The sequence below is a fragment of the Lonchura striata genome, chromosome 13, assembly GCF_050655825.1.
Source record: "Lonchura striata isolate lonStrDom1 chromosome 13, ASM5065582v1, whole genome shotgun sequence".
NCBI lineage: Eukaryota > Metazoa > Chordata > Aves > Passeriformes > Estrildidae > Lonchura > Lonchura striata.
Genome location: NC_140715.1, coordinates 15122501 through 15145786, shown reverse-complemented (window position 1 = coordinate 15145786; position 23286 = coordinate 15122501). Strand labels below are relative to the sequence as shown.

General features: G+C 46.4%; 1 protein-coding gene across 3 annotated transcripts in view; it reads right to left on the bottom strand.

Moving 5' to 3' along the window:
- Positions 1-10654: 10654 nt before the first annotated feature.
- GRIA1 (glutamate ionotropic receptor AMPA type subunit 1) overlaps positions 10655-23286 on the bottom strand; it is a 124269-nt gene continuing 111637 nt past the window's right edge. For 2 of the 3 annotated variants that reach the window (XM_021552138.4, XM_021552137.4), the window contains exons 15-16: positions 17416-17550; positions 10655-15471 (exon numbers count right to left, since the gene is read on the bottom strand). In XM_021552138.4, the coding sequence (XP_021407813.1) occupies positions 15283-15471; positions 17416-17550 (324 nt within the window). In that variant the 3' untranslated portion in view covers positions 10655-15282. Of the gene's footprint in view, positions 15472-17415; positions 17551-23286 lie in introns of those variants that run through there. The other variant, XR_014958328.1, reaches the window with a different exon arrangement.

Genomic DNA, 23286 nt, shown 5'->3' with positions numbered 1-23286 from the left:
CTCTTAGCTCCAGATTAAGAGATGTCAGAGTCTAGGTCATAAAAACCCCTACAATATACAATTTGTATTATTTTTTCCAAGACACTTCTGCTATTTTATGTGCTTTTGAGATGAGTCATAAGGGAATGGGAATGAAGACCATAATTTCCCTTTGCACAAATATCAGGTGATAGAGAGCTTAGAAAACATGTTCAAGGCTTCAGAAGGAGTTAGGACCAAGACATCTTGAGAGGTTCCATCTGATTACAGGGAAGTTGAACACCTGGTTGGTACATCTCCTTCTCACTGGTGAAGCTTCAAGTGTGATAAAATCCACCTGTTGATCCCCATCCATAAATAAAACCCCCAAAACTTTTCTCCAGAAACACAGCATTAGAAGTGATTATCCCTGGACAGTTGTTATCTAAAGGTAGCAAGGAGGGTGAATTTACCCTGATGATACATTTATCTCGAGGATGTTTTCCCAGAAGGGCTACAGAAGAGCTGCCAGCCTGCTCCATGGCCCTGCTTGCTACTCTCCAGAACATTTTGCCTTGTGAGATCAGCATCAAGCACAAAAGTCCTGTCAGACCTGCACTTGGGGGATCTCTGTGAAATGATGCATTCCTGGTGCTGCCTGGTTGGACCCAAGTCCATCCTGCCTTCCTTGCTCCAGAATGAGCTGGGCTTATCAGGCTCCTCTAATGATGCTTTTTCTCTCAGTTTCTGGCAGGAGGGTGAGCTTTTGTCTTGTAGTCCCTTTCAGTTTTGATTCTCCCGTTTTTTCCCTTCCCTTGCCTCCTCTCCCACGCCTGTGTTCCACCATCCTTTGATGAGCCTCTCTTATTAAAGACTGAAGGGGATTTGCCACGTGTCACTTTCAAAGGTCCAGGGGCAGGAAGCTTTAATTGCCAGATTTTTCACACAGGGTGTTAAAATTTATTAAAGTCAGCTCCTCTGATTTCCCTTTAATGAGATGACGACTGTGTGTATGAGATAACATTAGGTTCAAATGGTGGGAAACTCAGAGAGGGTTTAAGTAATCAGACTAGGAAAAAGAAAATATAAAGCCCAAACCTGTGCTATATCTCATTTCTTACAGACTTACTCTGCAACTTAATTTAAAGGTATAAAACTGGGATCATTCTTCAAACAGTACAGCAAGTCTGGCTGTCTTCTTTTGAAAGTGCTTTCCTTGGGAAAGGGAGCAGGGGGTGGGCTTTGGGTATTGTTTGATTTGTGAGACACTTTTTACATTTCAGTCACTGTTTCTCCTGTGGCTGTCCCTGCGGAAGCAAAGATGGAGTCATCAACTACTTGGGGCTCACCCAGCATCTGAGGAAATGCTTTAATACAATTCCTTGTGCTCAGTGTTACTGAGGTTTAAGAGACTTATCCTGTGCTCCAGCAGCCCCAGGCAGCATGGAAGTATCGGAGGCAACAGGGAGCTAAACCCTGTGTTCACGAGCCCAAACCCTGTGTTCATGAGCCCAAACCCTGTGTTCATGGTCCCAAACCCTGTGTTCATGGTCCCAAATCTTGTGTTCACAAGCCCAAACCCTGTGTTCATGAGCCTCATGAGCCCCATGAGCCCAAACCCTGTGTTCATGAGCTCAAACCTGTGTTCACAAGCCCAAACCCTGTGTTCATGGTCCCAAACCCTGTGTTCACAAGCCCAAACCCTGTGTTCATGGTCCCAAACCCTGTGTTCATGAGCCCAAACCCTGTGTTCACAAGCCCTTGCAGCATGAGCCAGTGCCCCAGGAGCACACATAACCCCACTGACAGCCACAACCACTGGAAGTGGGACCATGTGAATCTGGGTAAAAAGAAAACCTCTTCCAAACTGGGACTCTGTAAAAAAAATTGAAGCCTTTGAGAAAAAAGAAAAAAATGTGATGAAAAACTAGTTGCCCTCCTCCCTGGCTTCATAACCCCCCCTCCTCCTTTCACTTTCTGCTACCTTCACCCGGGATTCTGCTGCTCTACTTTTGTCCAGCCTTCTCCTAGAGATAAGATAAACGCTATTTTCAATTAACAAGACTTGATTGCTGAAAGCAATAGGAGGCAGTTCGTTTAGACCCAGCAAATTAATTGAAATCTAAATGTACATAGTGTATTGCAGGGAGAGCAATTATCCCTCGTTTGGCCCCTGCCATGAAGGCAGCTGGGCTGGGCTGAGCTGTGTGAGCAGGAGGAGCTCACTTTGCCCTCCTGTCTCCTGAAGTTCCTCCCTCAGCTGCTTTTAGCCCACTTCTCTTGCAAGAGAACTTTCTCCATGGCTGCAACTAGAAATTAGAGCAAGAGGATGTGTCCTGGTGCTGGTGGGATGCAAATTTCTTTTCTAAACATCAGTCAGACATGATGAGATCTTCCTTCCCACTCCTCTCCTCCTTAGGGAGGGCTTGTGCTGTGTGTGAAAATGGAATATCCACCACCTGAAAGGATTCCCTGCCCTTTGCAGCATTTAGCAGCGTGACCAGTTAAGGGAACATGGTGGGAGATGAGACCTTGGGAGCTCATTGTTCCTTAAACTATGTTTACACATGACAAACAGCAGAGGGAAGGAGGCCAAAGGAATCAGCCAGTGAAATATTCCATCATAAGAAAGATCTTCCATGACTTTTGATGGCCAAATGCTTTTGGTCCTGCTGAGGGAGCCAATGTAGTTTTTGAACCACCAGGTCCCTCAGGAGCTGGGCTTGCTCTTTCACATCACCTGAGGGACACCTCTCAGCAGTCTTAGTGTGCCTAAGGACTTGAGTATAGGGAAAAACCTTGGAATGTTTCCTCTCTTAAAATGGGTGAAAATAAAAAAACCTCAGAAACTGCCCAAGCGCTGATCTAAGCCATGGAGGAGCACCCAGGTCTCCAAATACTTCCAGGGTAACTTGCACTTTGGACATCTTTCCTTCAAAAGACTGCTCAGAGCTTCTTGACTGTCCTGAGGGGTGCACTGGGAATGTGCAGCACCTGGGCCCTGGATCTGAGCAGCAAGGAGACACTCCTTGGAGAACAGGGCACTCCTTGGGACTCCAGGAGACCCCATGGGATCATTCCTGGTCTCACTGTCACATCCCACAGCTCTTCAGAAGCACCTCACTAAAACCTGCAGCTTTTTGCATACCAGAGCACCGTGGACAACAACCCACTCCAGCACACCATCCACCCAGAAGTGCTCCAAAGCAGCAAATACAAGCCAGTTCCTACTGGAGAGCTACACAAACCCGTATCATGTTTTCCTTGCTGCACCTTGCTGCCTCCAAGCCAGCTGGCACAAAGACGCTTCTTGCTGCTTTCTTATTCCTGGACAAATGATGCTTTCAAGCTTTCCTCCCTGCCAAGTGTGGGAGGAGGCCCCCGTGTCAGGATTTCCGAGGATTTCTGTTCTCACCGCGGCGCCTCTCGGAGCAGCAAACCTGGTGCTCGGCTGAATCTTCTCACACCTTCGGGAGCTGCTGACAGCGGGGGCCGGAGCCATGTCCCAGTTCCATAGCTGGCAGCCCTGGGGGGAGCCAGGCACGTTTGCAGGGAGCAGCTGAAGCTCATTAAACCCAAAAAGTGACACCTCCAGAGCGCCCCGGCGCTAACCGCTCCTGCCGGCGCCTCGTGCGCGGACGCGCTCAGCACGGCTCCTTGGAGGCACTCGTTATGCACCAGCAGCTGTTCTAGCACCCTCCCCGCTCCTCCTTTCTCCTGTCTACCAGCTCAAAGTGTCCTTGGCCCCTTCTCAGTCTTGTTTCCCTCCCAGTCTCAATTTCAGAGCAGATTTGCCAGGCAGGGTGAAAAACTTCTTGGAGATGCAACTTTGGCCCAGCTTTTCCAGCGAGGGAAAACCCTCTTGCCCTTGGTGCAGTAACTTTCTAAATAAGATTATGAACTCTTGGAACAGCTCAGAGAAGACATTTCATAGTTAGAGGCTGTTTAGGTGACAGTGGCCACTGCATTGCTGGTACACACGAACATAAGTGAGGCTGGAAAGTATTTCCTGCAATATTGCATTCCCAGTTATTCCAGTTCCAGTTTCAGGTCAGCTTTCCTCATGATGGCTTTCCAGGATTGTGCATAATATTTTTGGCATCACCAGAGGTTTTTTCCAAGTGGAATTCTTGCTGTGACCCTTGAATGTGTTTGGGTTTTTTTTTTTTTGTTTTGTTTTGTTTTGTTTTGTTTTGTTTTAAACTTTCCTTTTTTAATGGCTGCACAGCGTATTGTCCCATTAGGGGCAAATATCCTCATTGTGATCAGCAAGCACACCAGATCTTCATCTCCTCTTTCCAGCAGTAAGGAGTCCTGCAGTCAGCTCCTCAATCATGATGTCAAACCACAGCCTTTCATCCTGTCTATTCCCCAAATTTAAAGTCTTTCAATTCTTCATGTGATTTAACAGTGGTTGCAAGATAAATCTTTCAGCAAAGCTCTATATGTACACTCAGTTACGCTTTGCAGTACAACTCATTATCTTCTCTTTAGATGTCTCACTTTGACAACTTTTCTTTTATAGTCTTCATTTTAGCTAATGAGCTCCCCCACAAAAATCAAATGTTTTTGTGAAGCTCATTTACATGAAACCTACCACACCTCCCTCCCTTAGAAACACAAGCAGCTTCAGAAGAAAATCAGATCAACAAAACAAATCACAGCAGTCTGTCAGGATCTATCTTTGAGGATGCACACAGGGATTTTTCTCTGGTTTTCAGTCTTCTTGCACAGGTTTGGTTGTTTCTTCCTGGCCTGGAGTTGGGCTCTATCTTTTCTTCCTGACACACAACACTACCTGATGCACTACCATTACCAAAAAATATTTCCTGGCCTGCAAAGTAATTAGTTTTACTCATTTCAGGCCATGTATTTTGGAGTTTCGCCTCTGCTCAGTGACAGAAAGTCTCCCTTTGCAATGTCCTAATTCCTGTTAATGTCATACCCCTCCCCTTTTCACCAGTCTGTTATGAAGCCCCAGACACATAATTTCAGGCTCTCTTTTGACCCCTTTTAATCTCCCTCCCATTATTCCTGCACTGCAGCCTCCTGTCTCTGTCAGCAGCTGAAGAACTCTGTGCTGCTGAGGGGATTAAGCAGCAGTCCCACGGGCTGGGATAAGGAAGCTTTCCTTCCTCCACGCCTGCTTGGAGAGCAGCTTGGAATCCAGAAGGAGGAAGGCACTGAGAGTTTCCCCTCCTACCCATTAAAAGCATTAAAAGCAAGCGAGTGTCTTTTTTCTCATCCTCCCCATAGCTGCAGGCAGTGACAGCTTCTGAAATCCCAGCCATGCCTCCTGCCCCAGCACACTTTTGTTGCTCCTGGAAATCTCCCAGTTCCTCCCAGTCCAGCCCAGATTTGCTCTCATGGTTGGGGTGTTTATCCTCTCTCCTTGGAGCCCCAGACACGACCTTACACCCCACCGTGCCCACGTGTGGTCCTGTGTGTGTCACCAGGCAGCTCTGGGAGCAGCAGGGATTTGGCCCTGTCTTGGAAAGCCATCCCTGTGTCCTGCTGCTGTCCTAACTCCCAGCTGATGACAGGACCTAGCAGGCTGGGCTCAGAGCATTTCCTGCAAAACCACACATCTGGGCTTTGCACTTGAAAATGTCTTCCTGGATTATCTTTTTGGCCCCTTCAAGAAACACAGTGGGGTGCTCTGCTGTCTGTAGAAAGGGGAGCCCTATGGTAGCCAGGACACTGGGAAGTGACCTGTCCTTCCACCTGGACTTCTCAGGGAGCACCCCTGACCCCATGAGACTCTTTCTGTTAGCATTTTCTTGAAAAGGGAACAGAAGATGCAACCCTTTCTGTGCCAGTTGTTCTAAAAGAGGATCCAGGAATTACTGGAGTAGTGTTCAAGCTCCCTTCCTGCTTTCTGGTTAATCAGCAAACGTACTAAAAATGTGGCATATGGTGTGTGAGGGGTGGGGAGATTTCTCTTACACCAGAATGAAAACACGTCTTCACATAAAACCTAAAAACTGATCACACTGTGGTCATGTGGCTGTGTCAGGATCCTGTCAAAATATATTGCAGCAGAGATGGAGATATGTGACATCTTGCTGAATTCTGCCAGATGTCTGGTGGGATCTCAGAGGGGGTTGTTAGTGACTAAAATTTGCTTACGAGTCTCTGCAAGCGTGTGGCTTGTGACTGCCATGGTTGCAGCTATAACCCATCTCCCATCAGGAATGGCAGAACCTGGGCTGGGGCAAGCTGGCCACAGAGGGGTTAACTTAGATTTCCCTTTGATTGCTCAGTGAGTGCAGTAGTTTAATTGCTTTCCTTTGGAAAGAACAATTAACAGCATGGGGGGGGTGGTTAACCTTTCATCTTGCCATATGGATTATCACACCAAAGGGCATTGATGAGGACATAAAGGTCCTCAGGTTTCTTTCTGCAAAGAGTTGATCTTTGTGCTCATATTTGATTTTTTTTCACGGGGTTTCCCCTGCACTTTCAAATGGCAGACTTTCAATGTAGATGCACACAGTGCAAACAGGAATGCACACAATGCTCCCTTTGAACATATCAATTCCCACTTGGAGAGATCAATACTTTTTCTAAAAGACCTTGTGAGGTTAGATTGTTTCCAATATTTCCCCTAATGTCCCCCACTCAAAAAGTCCATCAGGAGCTAGGAGTATACACAACTCACTATAATTCAACTGCTTCCTTAGAGGAAGAAAGTTTTCCTGTCTTCACCTTGTATCTTCCTGTTCAGCTGAGCCAGGACTTCAGCACACAAATGGGAAAGAAAATCCCACCAGCCTTTAGCTGGTCTTTCTCCATTGATTGGAGTTAGAGATGCTGATGAGCACTGGCAGGTAAAAACCCTAAAAAACAGAGACCATGGAAACCACCTCTGTGGCAAGGAGAAAGGGGCTGCTCAAACCCCCTTTGAGAGAGACCCTGTGGGAAGGATGGCACTGGTGACCCACAGCATTGCAAAGTGGGGGCAAAAAGGGACCCCTGGACTGCTGACCCTCCTCCCATCTCCTCCTGGACCCCATGGCATAGACCAACCTCCCTGTGTCACCCTTGGCTGCATGAGCAGCCTGGAGATGGGATGGAGAGGGTGAGGATGAAGATGAAATATGGAGAAAGTGGGCTGCAAGGGACTTTCTCCCAAAATAAAAGAAAATAAACAAATCAAAAAGCCCTTTCCAAACCTAAGTTAGCAGCTGATTTATTCAAAACTCTTCACGTAAATCTCAGTTGTTGCCCAGCCAGTAACTGTGATCTGTTTGGAGCTGGCTCTTGGCTATGAATGGTGCTTTCAGAAGCTTTTAATGCAGAGCAGGGTGGCAATGGGCACGGGACCCCAAGGGATGCTGGGGAGGTGCAGCTGCTCTGGGACTGCCCCAGGGAGCTGGGAAATGCCCTGCCCAGGCTGTGGCCACTGCCATGGGGTCTGGGCAGGAGGTGATACCTCAGGTTTTAGTTTTATTTTTTTTAGATTCTGTACTGCTTTAGTGTGTGGGTCTGAGCTTCATATTAGGGGACAGTAAGCTCTTTCCACAGAGCAGGGAGACAAAACAATTCCTTCTCCAGCTGGGGACCAAGGACAAATGATCCAAATCTCAGGCCCAAGAGCATGAAAAATGTGGGCTGGAGAGAGAAAAACAAGAGGATGTGACTTAATGGGCTAAAGCCATAACTGGACAATTAGCTCCAATATGCTAATGGACCGGAACTTATAAAAGTGTGAGACCTGTGACCAGTTGTCCATTTTGTGACCATTTTGGTTTAATCTTGGGTGTAACCCTGTCTGGGCTCTTGTGCTGCTCAAGGTGGATCTATTGAGGCCTCCTAATAAATCCCTACTTTATTCTTTCACTCTATCTAGTCTCTGTTCTAGGTTGGCCTTCACAAGGCATCAGAGGTGCTGCTGAAATCACTCCATGGGACAAGGACTTGGCTACAGGATCCACCTGAGGACCACCAAACCACAGCAGCCTGATTGCCTGTGGACTCAGGCATGGGCAGATTTGATGTCCCTGGATGGTGAGGCTGCTTGGGGGTGTGTGGGGTGCTGGTACCAGTTCTCCCTGCTGTGGGGTGAAGATGGGGGAGAAAACTGACGGCTCCCACTAGTGATGGTGGTTTCCTGTGAACACCATGGCTTTGCAGAGCGATGCAGTGGGTGGATTTAGGGAAAATGGATATGTCACCTTCCCTGCTGCCACAGGAGTGGAGTTTGTGCAAAGGCATCATCCTTTTCCATCCCTGGTCCAACTGGGTTGTGAGGCCACACTCCCACCTGGGACTGGGTGCATTCCTGCAGCTACAGATCCTCCGATGGGGCCAGGTCCTTGCAAAGGAGATCTGGTCCATAATACCTTAAACCACTGCAGCACCTCTCCAGGGCTTGGCTGCCAGGACAGGGGATCTCTTTCTTTGTTTTTTGTGTGCATTTGTTAAATGAACAGGCAAGGGGCTGAGTGCATGCACAGGGATGTTGGGCAGGGAGGAGGGCAGAAGGGTGGGAGGAAATAAATCCCCAGAAAATAGTGCTGCTCCTCCAAACCCTATGGATCACTTTGCAATGACACTTATAGATGAGGAGCATTTTCTTTAACAAATATGGATCTAATGGATTAGGTCTGATCTAATTACGCATCCTGCATTAAGCCGATGCTCCCACTGTCTGTGGCTTCTAGCATAATTAAACTTAATGTACTTTTAATGATGTCTTCTTAACTCATGCATTCATATATGATTAGAATCAAACAGGACGAGCTGTCACGAGTCCAGGAGAGCTCTTGCGGCAGCTCCTGGTGGGACTCATGTTCAAATATTAATAATGCAGATTTCAAGGTTAACAACATTGGTTTTGAAGTGAGGAAAGCTCGTCACGCAGTTTGAGCTAATCTGAGGCAATAAAACCTCTCCCCTTTCAAGTCCAGCCTCTTCCCGTCTTTCACGTGTGCTCCTGGGAGCAGAGGAATTTTACTCGGTAAAGATGTGGTTAAGTAAGTGAACTGCTCTGTGGGCAGCAGCTCTCAGAGAAGCTGGGACAGGCACTGTGTGGGTGCCTTTTGAGGACTTGCTGGGTGCGCTGTCCTGGCCTCGCTCATCTTCCCTTTTCCTGCTGCTTTTCTGGAGATTGGGAGCACTTTGTTTTAGGGTCTGGCAGGAAGAAGGCAAACTGATTTTGTCTCTGATCCTATGTGATCCAGTGAGACCCTCCTAGCCTCTGCTGGCCTTGTCCATAGTCTCCTTGGCGCAAGGAAGGTGCTGTCTTTGGCTGTGCTCCCTTCTTGAGATGGGGCCTGAGGAAGCCTTGCCATTGCTGCCCCGGCCCCAGTGTCCTTCACGAAACAGGCAACAACACTGCAGTGAAATGTTGGGGTTTCCCCTCTTTTTCCTGCTTTTATGTAAATTTTTTTTAATGGGCCAATGGCTTGGCAGGCAGGTTGTCTTTTGAGCTCCTGAGAGCAAGCTGTGAGATTGTCTGAAATCCTTCCAATGGGAAAGCATTGATTTATTACACTGTAACGCTGATGCAAACAACACCTTGTACCTTTCATCTGAAAAGTCAGGACTTATAGAACACAACATGCCATTAATTTTGATGCATGGAACTAGTGCTGAAGGGATCCAGAGAGCATGTTAAACCAGCCCTGCAGAGTAATGAACACACTTTGAGGCGGCTACTTTATACCCCGTTGATCCTTAGGTGTAGGAATTACCTTGACAGATAATTTGGGCTGTGAAAGGCATCTCAATATCTGTGCATGCATGTTGGTGCATGAGAAAGGGGTGTGATTACCCTTCTGGGGGTGAGGGTTGCAGTTTCACTGCTCTAGAGACAGCTCTCCCTTTGCACAGGTGAGTTCACTCCATGGAGGTGATTCCCAGCACTCTGCCCTTCTCCATCCCCAAGCCAGATTTCCTCCTGGCAGCCAGACAGAAATGCCTCCCTGGGAGAAGTGCACTCCAGAAAAAGGGGGATTAGTCCAGGTGCTCTGGGAACAGCCAGGTAACCCAGCACTTTGCAGGGTTGTGGCTCCACAGAAGGGCTCCTTGCTGCCCAAGGACAGTGTGAGAGGTTATGGGATCCTTTGTGCCCAGGGTGGAGCTGGATTCACACTTCTGCCCCATCCCAAAGTTAATTTGCTTTCTAAAGCTATATGGTGACAGAGATTTATCTGCTTGTAAGAGAACACAATTGACAAACCCAGAGCCCATTCCAGGTCCTGGAGAGGAGAAGCTGGCAGTGCTGAGGTTAGTATTGATGTACAGATGGAGGAAAGATGGGGATGGACAGAAGGCAAATGGAAAGTGATGCTGAGTGTAGAATCCCAGGGTGGAAATAGTCAGGATTTTGATGGAGTGATCAGTCTCAAGCCACCCTTCTGCACTTAGGAGTACCTGTTTTAGGTTCTTGCACACTAAAATCTCTCTTGTAGACTCAAACCATCAGGACCAGGTGTCTGGGAAAAAACAGAGCAGCTCTGTAAGAAGATGGGAAGTGTGTCATCCTTGTAATGAAGATGGAACAACAAGGAGTTGGGGCTGCCATGTGGATTTTGCCCCAAAAGCCCTGCCCTCCTACAGGCTGCTGGGCAGCTGTGCATGGCACTGTGATATCCTGATGTTTCTGTTATTTAATTAATTAACTGGGTATCAGAGATGAGAGCATGGGAACTTCAGTCAGCAGTGGGGTACCAAGACACAAAACCAGCACTGGTGGATGACAAACTGATTTATGCTCACAGGTGACATGAAGGTAACAGGGATATCTGTGTTTAGGATGGGTCAGCAGCCACAAAAGCCATCAGAGAACAGGCCACACAGGTCCCCAAGAGGGATTTGGGGTTAAGCTGGTACCTTTTCTGGTAGGAACCCATGTATTCCCATCTTCAAGGTGGTGCCTAAGCTCTGACATGTGGCTTAGAAACGTGTACAGAAATGTTCCCCTGGGACCAAAGGGCCACATGTGAGACCTGGGTGACTGACCATGTCATTGGAAACTGAGCAGGAGCCTGTGTTCACAGTGAAAACTTCCCCATGTCTCCCAAAAATTCTGATGGACACACAGCACTGAGTGGCTGGAGCTGAACAAGCCAGTGGTACCCACTGGTTTACAGATCACTTTGATGCACGCCCTGTCCCTTCCCTGAACTTAGATGATTTTTCCACTTGGTGGCAGGTGGGACAAACAAGCCCAGCCACATCTTTTGGAGCATCCCAGCTCTGGGTCCTGACCCCATAGCAAAAGAATGGATTGGGAGATGCATCTGTTGTTCTCCTGCTGCACTTCAGGGTTCAGTGAGGTTTGTTTTATTTTTTTGCTTCAGCAACTGCTGAAGAAGGATTCCTGCTGGAGACTTTATTACGAGGAATATTTGAGTTTGCCACTAGGAGGAAATTTTGTCCTGTTCATGCTAAGATATGAGGGAACATTTCTTGTGCATTTTTGCAAGCTCACTGGGAACCAAGAGTGAACCACTGAGCAAGAAGGGCACTTTGAGACAGAATCCAAGCCCACAGCACAGCACTGGATCCCTAGGGAATTGTGGAAGACCAGACTGGGGTGATTCAGGATAGCCTGCCCTCGGGAAGCCTCTCCTTCAGGCCCCAGTGCTTGGGAATCTCTTGCTCTTTGAAGCCTCAGGGTTCATTGGCCCTTTCAAAACGTATTAATGCTGTCCCTTGCTGATTCTGTATTTAAAACTTACCAGTGGGTAAGACACCACTTGTGGATGCTGGAGATCTTGGTTCTCTAACCTTGGCCCTGGGGGATGCTTGGTCCAAAGGCACTTGTGTGTCTCAGCTTTCCCAGGTGATAACTGGGATGAGGATATGGGAAGGGGAGTCCTTCCACACCTGTGACACCAAGTGCTCCACAAAAGCATGACATTAATAAGTGCAATTTACTTCAGTAGCTGTCAGTATCTGCATAAATGTCCAACACCCTTTAAGTCTTCTTTTACCCACCTCAACATGTTTTTGGATGAGGAATTTAGCAGGTCAATTATGTGAAAACTGAGTAGCATCTTAAATGTCCAAGCCTCTGAAACAGCATGGGAGCTCCTAGGAAAGCTGATCCTGGTAGGGATTTTTGGACCAGTGCTGGTTCTGGGTTTTCTCTGAGCTGGCCATGTTTTCCCTCTCTGTAAAAACAAGCTAAAATCCTCTAATAGCCCTCCTCAAAAAATAACCCCACAAGACTCCAAACAAAGAAAAATCATTAATTTTGAACCCAATGAATATTTAGTTTTCTAACTCTTGGGTAAATATTAGATAGATTCCCAATTTCAACCTGAAGCAGTTTATTTGGCTGCTGTTCACAAGTCAGACACAGCAAAAATCAAAGAAATCTCTTTTGATTCAGGTTGGGTAATATTGCCTGAGGGGTAACATAATTTTCATTTCCACACATCCAGCACTGGCACAAAACGGCATGGACAGGTATGAGAAATGGATCATGGATCCTTGGTTCTAAAATTCCAGCTGATAGTTTCCTTTTTTTTGTGAAAATAATAATTACCAATAAAAATGTTGTTTCAAAAAAAGAGAATGGGAAAAGAAAAACACCATTGCATTTGATAAAGTAAAATCCTTTGCAGTACTGCCAAAAGGAAAAAAAAAAAAAGAAAGAAAAACCAAAAGAGAGCTAAAACAAATATAGCTGTTAAATAAAAGATCCAGGTACCAAAGAGCAAAATTTAATGAAAGCCAAAACTGTTAAATATGGAATCCTGTTGAGAAAAAATGTCAATGTCTTTAAGAGTTTTACCATTACTCTATTTTTAAGAAAAGTGTAGTAAAAATACATATTACAAGTTTACATTTTCCACGCTTTTGTCCTATTCACTTTTTTTTTTTTTTTTTTTCGTTTTGTAACCCCTCCGCTGATCAAAAGCCTTTCACAGCTGCATCTCACATCTTCATGCCACAGGTTGCCAGTTCTAGCAGTGCTGCTGCTCACGAGACTGCTGTGACCTGCTGCCACGGAGTCCTGGTCCTGTTCCTGGAGGAGGATGGGGCACTGGTGGGTACCAGTAGCTTGTTCCCACCACACTGGCCCAGAACATGGCAGGAGCTGGGACAGGAGACTCATCTGAGGGCTCTGGACATGGAAAAAAGAGCTTGTGCTGATAAGGATGCCTCCACTTGTGCTAGAGTTACATAGAACTGAAGTTAAAATTAAGAAAAGCAGGTTAAAAATAATGATAAACAACAGAAAGAGCCCTGAAGTGGTGTTTGGAGTGGCTGTTAACAGAGTTCGTGTTCAGCGATGAGAGATGAAGATCACAATGTTCCCAGTTTTGGACAGAGGAGAACATTGGCACATGGCATGCTGTGCCCAGGCTTAGGACTTTGACTCTGACTTGCTGGTCTCCAAATTGTTGGATGACAATTGGAGTAGATGCTTCAGACCAGGCTGGTGTTAAAAGTGGTAAATGTATTGCTCTGCACAGTCAAACACTAATGGAAACTGGTATTCATAATTTCCAGCCTTACTTCCAGATTCTACTCATAGACCCGTGCCAGTCATTGGCCTGCATCATTTTCTCTTCACCTTCCCTTCTTTTGTCGCTCCTCTCTTGCTATGTTGCAAAAAACAGAAAAAAGTAAAAAAAAAGAGAAAAAGCAGCTCAGAATGCTCCAGCAGCAGCTCAGTCCCTGGTATTTGTTGGACTCTGTGAGAACCTTTGAACTTTATTTGTCATAAATGAGATGGGACCAGGCCAAGTGGGCTCACTGTGGCCCCTGCCACACAGATCTTCTCCCTCACCAGATGTTCCCCTGGGAATCCTTCATGTGAGAATGTCAAACCCCTGAGGTCTCTCAGGCCCACCAAGGTGAGAAGCATTTGTCTGTCCATGCCAGAGGTTCACAGAATGAACCTTCTGTGTAGTTCTGGAAAGCTGTTCTTTCCCCATTGATCTCCAGGCCTGTGGCTGGATGCCTGTCTGGCACTGTGGGTTTCTGCAACACCAAGTTTGGGGTCAGCAGCCTGCTTTCCTGACTTGTGGATGCTTCCCCCTCTCTAAGGATACAAGTGGGAATCTGCTACGGTTGTCTTTGTACCCAGACAGGCCCCAGCTTGGTGGGGTGATTGTGACCAGCACTGATGCTACTGAATGTCATGTTTGCTGGAATTAAGCTCTTGTATGATCTCCTCCTTGGTTTGCTTCAGCATTCCTTCCAGGAATCCATTCTGGCCAGCTACCTACAAAATGTCCCTCTGAGTTAGAAAAGAATGGCCATAAGGGGATTTCAGAGCAGAAGGGCAGGGTGTCCCCGTTGCAGCCCCGTGACGTGCAGCACGTTGCGCTGGTTAATTGGCAGCTGTCGAACTGGGTGTCTGGAGATGGCCTGTTCCTGGCCCGAGGTGGTTCCCTTATGTGACCACCAGAAAGGGAGCACACACAGAAGCTAAGCAATGAAGAAATGGTTCACAATTGCTTATTAGCCCCCAATAACCTGGGCAGGAGAGTCACACGTGAGGGGAACAAATACCACATTTACTTTCCCTCTTCAGCAGCCGACCAGCCCTCTGCTCCAGTCTGCCACTCTCCACTCCAGGCACGTGATTTTCCTCTTGAATCACCACCCATCGTCTCTGGAAGAATTACTGCTTTGTCCTCGTGCTGCCTGGGGTTTCCAAACTCACCCATGACTTCTCCCCTGTAAAACAGCCTCATGTCTCTGTTCAGGTTTCTTCCTCATCGAGTCCTTCCTGCTGCAGGGAGGGCTGGGGGCAGCTCCATCTGCCTGCTGCGATCACTCCACAGCCCGAGCTCACCACAGAGCAACCAAGGCAGAACCACGACGGACAAAACAGGTCAATGCTGACGCCCTGCACTGAGTTCTACTTGCCACCTATCGGTCTGTCTTTTTTTGCCTTTAGTAGCTCAGACACTGTGATTTGCATCCCAAACTAAACCAGATTGAAGGACTGAGCAGGGAAGGGGGAAAGGGCTGATGTTACCCTGACACCACAGGAATTAGTAAGAAAAAATATATATATTGCACACACTAAGACTTATTAACAACCAAGTTAAAACAAAATGGCATAGTCCTCATTAGTGTTCCAGTGGTTCTTTGATCAGGGATGGTTCACGAGTCTGTAAAATCCCATTACACTCTCCTTATTGCAGTACAGACCTGTTTCTGTTCTCCTGCCAGTGGATCTGTTTGCAAATAAAAAGGGAAATTTATTTGATTTCCTTGAGAAGATCCATCCAATTGTCCCTTCTGTCATCATCGTTTGTCTTGTTGGTGTTGGGTATGTTTTTTGGCTCTGGAGAGGTGGAGTTGGGCTGCCCCTGCTCTCACCCAGGAAATGGGTCAAAAGGCCAATTATAATCCCGTAGCTCCCAGGGACATGCCAGTGCTGTGGCTCATGCATGGGATCGTCTGCATGGATTTGGGGAAATCGTGGCTGACCACACGTCCATTTTCTCCACTGCCTCCTGCTGCAGCCGGCCTGGGAAGGGTTGATGTCCGTATGGCTTCGTTGATTGATTGCTGTGGGATTAAACAAAAACCCTTTTTAGGAAAGACGGGGGGGGTCTCCCCCTGTCCTTTGCAATGTTGGAGAAATTATAATATTAACCAGTCCTGTCTTTCTGTTACTGTTCTCCCCTTATCTCCATTCAGACTCTCACTTTCTGCATGTCCCCACTGCATCTGCTCTGTTCATTCACACCTCTTCTACATGCAAAATTAAATGTTTCAGCAGTATTTTGGGGTATAAAGCATCAGTGCCATATGCCAAAAACCTCTTCAAACTCTACAACATAAGAACAGTCATCCTGGATCTGAGCAGAGGTATTTTACACACTTCCCCCATAGAGATGCTATTGCTACTCCAGGACTGTTATGCACAGTGGACTCTGATTCACAGCAAACATATGTTTAACTTTCCTCATGTGAGAACCTGAGCATGTGCCTGTGTTTTTGTCTACAGTGATGACTGAGGTAACTAGGAAATGCAAGCCTAATTCAGGAAACTGAATTTCATCTTCCTGTTCCACATGCATCCAAAACATTTGCTTTCAGAGATCTAAAGAAACCACCTGCTTAGAACAATCAAACTAAAAGATAAAGCCAGTTTGGTTTCTTTGCATTCAAGCTATCTCCAAGGGCACCATCATTCTTTCTGGACTGGGATATTCAGGTAAAGAATTATGCCTAACAGATATATCTGGAATAGCTGAGCTATTGCATTCAGACACTTTTCTTGCAGTGCATTTGTGCCATACCTAGCTTTACAGTGGGCATAAATTACAATCTAATCTTTGTACTTCCATGGACGCTATTTGTTCACATTATTTTACCCCTGTGCTCAAGGTAGCTCTCATTGCCTGTGGAATTTCCTGAACCTCAGTGGCAAAAGAGCTGTAGCACATTTTCAGTGCATTAGAAATGTTATTATTGCTGACAAAACATTGAGCATGCTGCGAAATGGCGACATAAAACCCAAAGAAGCAGTTGCTTATTTTCCTTTTGGTTCTGGGTGAGTTTCAGTGAAATAAAAAACTATTTGGATTTTTTGAAACTCACTGCATGCTTTATATTTCCATAACAAATTCCATGCTCCTGGCAGAGGTCAAGATGAGGAACACAAGGGATGTGCCACTCATCCCACTGCCTCCTTGAATACCACGGTATCTCTATAAGGGATTGCCAAGATATACTTGCTCCACAGGTGCTGCATGAAATGTCTATCTCCAAGGCTATCAAATCTAATCCACTCTTGACACAACACTCAGAAATTCAGGCACACCAGAATTTAGGGCTGAAACAGATCTCCTGGGCTGTAGGAAATATGCTTCTGCAAGACCATGACAGGGTCAAGTTAAAAAAACCATTACAGGAGACATTGGAGGCCAATTTCTCTCAAAGAGGACCCATAATTCTGGGATTTGGAGGCCCACATCATCCATTCCAGGGCAACAATGCTCTGAGCATGTATTGGTGTTGCAGCCTGGAAATGGTGCCAGCAGGGTGCCAGCAAAGGAAACAACAGGATGTGAATCATTACTGTGCTCTCCCAGTTTTATCTTGCTGTTAAGAGCCTGGGTTTGGGGATTTTTCCATATTGCAGCACCAGCTGTATCACACCAGCCCCAGCACACTTCATCCATGCTGCACACACATCGCCATAGCCTGCCTTCATTAATTTTAAATAATTTCAATGTGTTTCTGTTGCTGCTTGTGCTGTGTTTTTGCTTTATGTCTGGATTTCGAATTAGCATCCTGCCACATGTCTGATCTTGCATCAGCTCCCCATGACAGCCCACTTGACCCTCTTTCAGCTTCCTCAGATGGTCCTAATCCTTTCTAGCAAGTGGAGTGACACAGTCACTTCATGATCCCTATGTCTTGGCTTTCCAGCCATGGCCTGGGCTGCATCCGTCTCTGAAGGCAGGTGTGGAGCCGGGGGAGGATCAGAGAGAAGGTGTGAAAGGCCGTGGAATGGGTTGCCACCTTCATCCGCTTTGATTCACTTCTGGACTTGTAACAAAACTCGATTAAGGCAACCAGCATGGCGAGTCCGAGCCCACCGATGAGGATATAGAAAACCCCCGCCACATTGCTGAGGCTCAGCGCGCTCGTCTTGTCCTGGAAGAAGAAGGAGAAGGGAGGGAAAGGAGGGCACACGGGAAAGGAGAACAACAAAATTAATATGGGATTGCTCTGGGAAGGATGCTGCACAATATAGCAGTACTGGCATTACATCATCATCCTCTTTAAATGAACAAGTGACATTTCTAAGAGCATTTTTAAATTTTTAATTCAGTGTCTAGTAAATCTAACGTTTCCCTCACACAAACAAACAAACATTTCCTCAGCAATATGACTCTTGGTAAAGGTTTGGGATCTCTGTTTTTAAATCAGCTAACTTAAATGCTTGTTTTATCCAAAATGTCTAGTTTGAATTATTGATTAAAGGAGAAAAAAATTTGAAGTTTTCCTCCTCTGTGACATTTGCTCATCCCTGATGTCTTGCCTGAAATAACCTGTTCTCTTGGAAATGCTCATTCCTTCTTTCCTAGATTGTTCCCCCGCAAATTCTGTTGCTGAGCAACACATTGAAATGGATGGACTTTTTTCCCTTTTTTTTCTTTTCCTCTTCGATTCTGGGGTTGAGGTGACACCTCAGCTGTCCTCACAAACTCATTTTATTTCTATGTAATAAGGCAGTTATTTCATATGCAATCAAGACCTGCTGATGCATGTCTAAGCTAATTATTTGGTTGGCAATAAATAGGGCTATTAATGAGCTGCAACTTTTAGTCAGCAGCTACATTCTGATTTTATAATTGCCTAATGAATTGTCACGGCTCTCTGGGGAAGAGTCAAAGCTCAGAACGACTCATTTCACTGTGAGGGAAACCAAATTCCCACATCTAACCCTGATGTCACCCCCTGCAGCTTTCAAAACCTTCTCCTCCACGATGACCAGGTTGAGTTGGGGTGTGAGGATAATCTGGGCAGCAACAGGATCCCAAACTTGGCTCAGCTCCATGTGCAAGGCTCCGTTTCTAGGACAGACTTCCTCTACAGTGAACCAGACAGAGTGCCCTGCTCCATGCCTGCTGCTGCTCTGCAATTTTGACTCAATACCTATTTGACAGACAGATTCCCCAGGGCCAGCCCAACAGCTCAGCGCAAATCTGCTGGGGCCACCAGAGCCTGAGCAGCATTGACAGCCCTGCTCTGTGGACGTGGGAGGAAAATTGCATGTGGCTCATTTGAGATGTAGCCACAGAGTTAAAGGAGAACACTGGTGCCTGTGGAAGTGTCTGCAGCTGGTAGTGAAGCCTCTGCACAGTTCTTGGTGCTCCTCTCTGCTACTCCACGGACACGTGGACTGGTGGGTGGCACAGCCTGTTCTTGCCCTTGTAGGACAGTTGATTCACTTGCTTTTCTTGGCAGGTTTTACAAGAAGCAACCCACAGTTTTGGGGACGGGAGGGGATTCAGGAATCAGAAAAGGATATTGGAGTGACGTCAAAAGGGTCCAAACTGGAACTTCAACATGAGCGTGGAAGGTTTCGATACAGGGCAGTCTGCCTGACACTGGCACAGTCTTTCAGGCAAGTATGTTTTTGCAAAGGACTCTTTTTCTCTATTAGGGTTTGGTGGAAAAAAAGTCAACCCTCAAGGCATGAAAATTAAAAAAAACTCCTGTAACAGAAGAGATTGTGGTTTTTTTTTTTTTAATTAGAAGAAATGGGCATTCCAGTCAAGAATGCTAAAAAGATTTTTTTTTCCTTCTATTTCTCCTTCATCTGACCCACTGTAAAGCTTCTTCCCAGCTGGAGCTCCCACTGTGGACTCTGGTACCATGGTGAGCAACTTTCCATCCTGAACCCTCTGCTGTAAGATGCAAAGGTTGTTAATGGGGCCATCCCTGCTGAGTTCCATTTGCTGGAAAAAACTCCACGAGTGACTTCATTTTCCATGTTTTGCTGATTGATCACTTTGACAAGGGACTCGTTGTGGTCACTGTGTGTTGGTGGAAAGATTGGGTTTCTCCCATGTGTAACCTTCATGCACTAGTCTGGTTGTAATCTTGATGCTTCCTGTGTGCTCTCTGTAATGAGAGATTTCTGCAAATATCCTCTTAATTTCTGCAGTTTCAATACTTGAAAGATTATTTCTCTGGTCTTTTTCTAATCTTCCTTCATGCAGTTTTCCCCCCAAGCTTGTCTGTATATTTGTTCAGTCATCTCTTTTCTGTAGATTGTTGGGTGCACTTTTAAGCACCAATTGGGAAATGCTGGGAGTTTTTTAGAGGAGACGTAGAAAAGCAGAGCAATTACTCTGAGGAAACTGTGTTACAACATATCAGGTACTTTTCCCTTTAAGATTCAGTCTGAAGGAGCTGCCCCAGCTTCAGGGAGGGTAAAGACACTAAAAGGGGGCTGCCTTTCTCAGCATTCTAACCTTTTAGCCTGGCTTCTTAATGAGATGTGGCTGATTAGCACATACTCTCTGCTCCGAGAGAAAAATGGGGACCGGGATGCAGGTGGAGCAGTCTTTTTAGCTGTGTATTACTAATAATTGCCAGCTTACACTTTCACCTCGATTTAACAATAGGGTGGAAATCTCCACAATATTAGGAATGTCCAAGTTTTGTGCAAAAGGATGACACTCTAGACAAGAGAAAACCCATTGATGCTCTCCTTCAAATAAATGGATCAGTGCAATCCATACAATAGTCTTTGACTTGCAGCCATAGATTCTTTGGAAATCTGCCTTCCTTGGCTCTTTTGGGCATGGGAATACACAAATCTCAGGGTTGATTTGCCACGATATTTATTTCCACCCCCAGTTTGAGATTCATGGTCCAATGAGGCACCTCCTCAGCTGGCTGCAGTGGCAGAGCAGTCTGGCAACCAGGAAAGGCTGCTGGTCCTTAAGTCCCACTTTCCTCCTCATGCCAGCAGCAAAACAACCAGTGAGAGAGAGGAGATGACCCAAAGCAGTTTCCTGCACCATCACTGCAATTCATTTCAGGGCTGTTATGTTTTTCTTACATTTACTTTGCAGTAGCATTATTATTGTTATTGTTCTTACTCCTATTACTGCTGTTCCTATTATTACTGTGACACTCTGGGTGAACAGAATGTTGTCTTATCCAGAAGGCAAAGGAAAGCATTGAGAGACACAGTGGTGGGCAAAGATACAGGGAGGGAAAAAGCAGCCTGAGTTTCAGTTCTGTCTCTTTAGTCAGGCTTCTCCCAAGGAGCCAAAGGCAGACTCCTGGGGCACGGAGGAATGCTGAACTGCAGGAGCACGGCTGATGGCACAGCCTGCTACTATGAACAGGCTGAGAAGTGAAACTGCTCCTGTGGTGATACTTGACTTCTTGCAAATTCTCCTTTTAATATCCTTTTTCTTCCTTCCCTCTCCCATCAGGACATGTAGAGATGTTCTTTGGGCAGGAGTGACATCTCGTCGCTCCCATCAGCTGCAGGACCTGACCCACATGAAGGGTCCAAAGCCCCGAGTGCCCCACTGAGGCTCTCTCTGCTGTTTCCATGCATGACCCTGTCCCAGTAATGCTCATAATAACAAAAAGTCCCAAATTATTCTATGCACTCGAGAGGACACTCCCTGCCTCTCTGCTCAGGCTCTGTGACTCCAGCTGCTCTCCTGCAGAGCTGCCCATCACTGAACCAGCTTGTTAGTGGGAGTGTAAATGTCACTGTTCGTCTCCCGCAGCAGCAGAGCCCTGACGTGGGGGGAAGATTGGCAGGTGAAAAGAGAAAGAAAAACCCATCTTCCCAAAAGAAAAACCCATCTTCCCAGCCTTGTTGCTGCAGCAACCAGGCACCTTCCTGTCTGTTACTCTCAAGCATGGCACCGTGTCCATCATCCCCTTTGTCATTATTTAATCCTCACTGGCTGACAGGCATCAGGCCCAATTTGCTGAGTTTCCCAGCAGGGTTGGTCCCTTCTGTCACCCAGTGTGAGCAGAGCCCATTGGCAGCACAGGGTGATGGCGTCTTGAGTTGTTGCAGTCTCTAGAAGATGAACTGTCCTTATAGCAGGTAACATCTCCAGAAGTTGAGCTTTTACCCCAAAATCTGGTCAGACTTTAGTGGGGTAAGGCCTAAAGCTTGTCAACGAAGGACATAGCTCTGGCCATTGACTCAGAGTGCTGCCAGGGATGTGCAGGAGCACATGGATGGCTGGGGATGGGGCTGCTCAGCATAAGATATCACTGATTTGAAAATTTGCCAATTTCCTGCAAAGTTTGGGCAAGGCACTAGCAGGATTTTATTTATTTATTTATTTATTTATTTATTTTTTTATTTTTTTTTTTTAACAAAACCAAAATTCTTGCACTGGAGAAGAGGGCTGGGAAATGTGTATCTTTTAATTGCATGACAGACCTGGATGCCCTTGAAAGCAGCTGGACATCATGGTCTAGAAAAAAAAATTCCTTTCTCCCAGTGCCTTGCAAAAGCTCCAGGAATCACATCCATCTGCCACAAAATTTAGAGTCTACCTTGTCATTACATTTCAACAACACAAGGCATCCCTTGCAAGCCCATTTCATAGCCTGCAAAAAATCCATCCTGTGCTTGTTTTTAAAATCAGGTCCTTCTAGGAAAGTGCCTATTACAGTGTCTCTGTCTCTCCTGCTGTGGCAAGTAGAGGGGACTCAGAAAAGCTCAGGAATTGGTGATGGTTTCTAGCTATGTGCAGTGCTGGAGGTGAGTGTGTATGGAAAACCCTGGGCCTGTGTGAAGGGGTGGCTGCTGTGTGCTCACAGTGGGAGCGGGAGCAGGAGCAGCAGGGACATTGCTGCCCAGTGCAGGACACTGCCTGGGATGTCCCACTGTCTGTCAGTGCAGCTGGAGCCATGGATTGAATGTCCAGCACCTTGTGGGATGCCATGACATATCAAAATATTCAGCAAAGCAGGAGCGTTTGCCTTTGGAGTTTGAGTTCAGATCCACTAATGTATCTACTGTTTCTTCACAGGAATTTCTCTGGATAAAAATCTTGGTGGAAAATAGGTAGATAAACAGATTAAAATCAGTACAGGCATGGAACATCATCTGGGACCATTGAAAATAAGACTGGGAAACAGCAAAAGTTTTGCTAGGCTCTGGCTAAAAACCTTGGGCACAAACCTTACATCCAGCTAGGCCCTCACCCCTCTTCATAAGCACTCATCATTCTGAAAATCCCCCAGATGCAAACTAAGCTAAGCTCAAAGTAGACAGAAATGGGAAGGTTTTATCATGCCTGTGTGAGGAAAAACATGAAATAACCTCCAACATCTCTAACTTAGCTCTGGACCTTGGCTCAGTGTTGAGGAAATGTGACTGTTCCAGCCTGTAGTGCAGGGATCTGTGCCCACCATGGACAGGATGGAGAAGCCGGGCTGGTGATCAACCCTGCCTGCCCTGCCTCATCCCTGGACCATGGGCACCACAGAAAAAGGAGGGGGATGCTCATGCAGCAGCTGGGCAGCTCAGCTTGTTTACAGTAGGTGCAAAAGAGCCCGAGACAAAAAATGGATAGAACTTGGGTGGGCAGTAGGTGGGCATGTTTGCCTGGCTGCAGTTGTGAGAACAAGTGAGCAATGCATTTTCTTGGCCTTTCTGTAGGTGGGAGAGGGGTCAGGTGATGTCTATGTTGATTTCTCTGGTGCTTCATGTCACATTTCTGTTGCAGACACAGTGCAAATGCTGAGCAGGAACTAGAGATGAGATCCTTTTTTGTAACAGCCAGGAATCTTCACTGTGATCTTCCAGAAAAACTTACGTGGTTTAAGGTTTCCCTACTGATTTCACACATGGAGTTTCAAGCAGCTCTCATGACTTTAGGATCC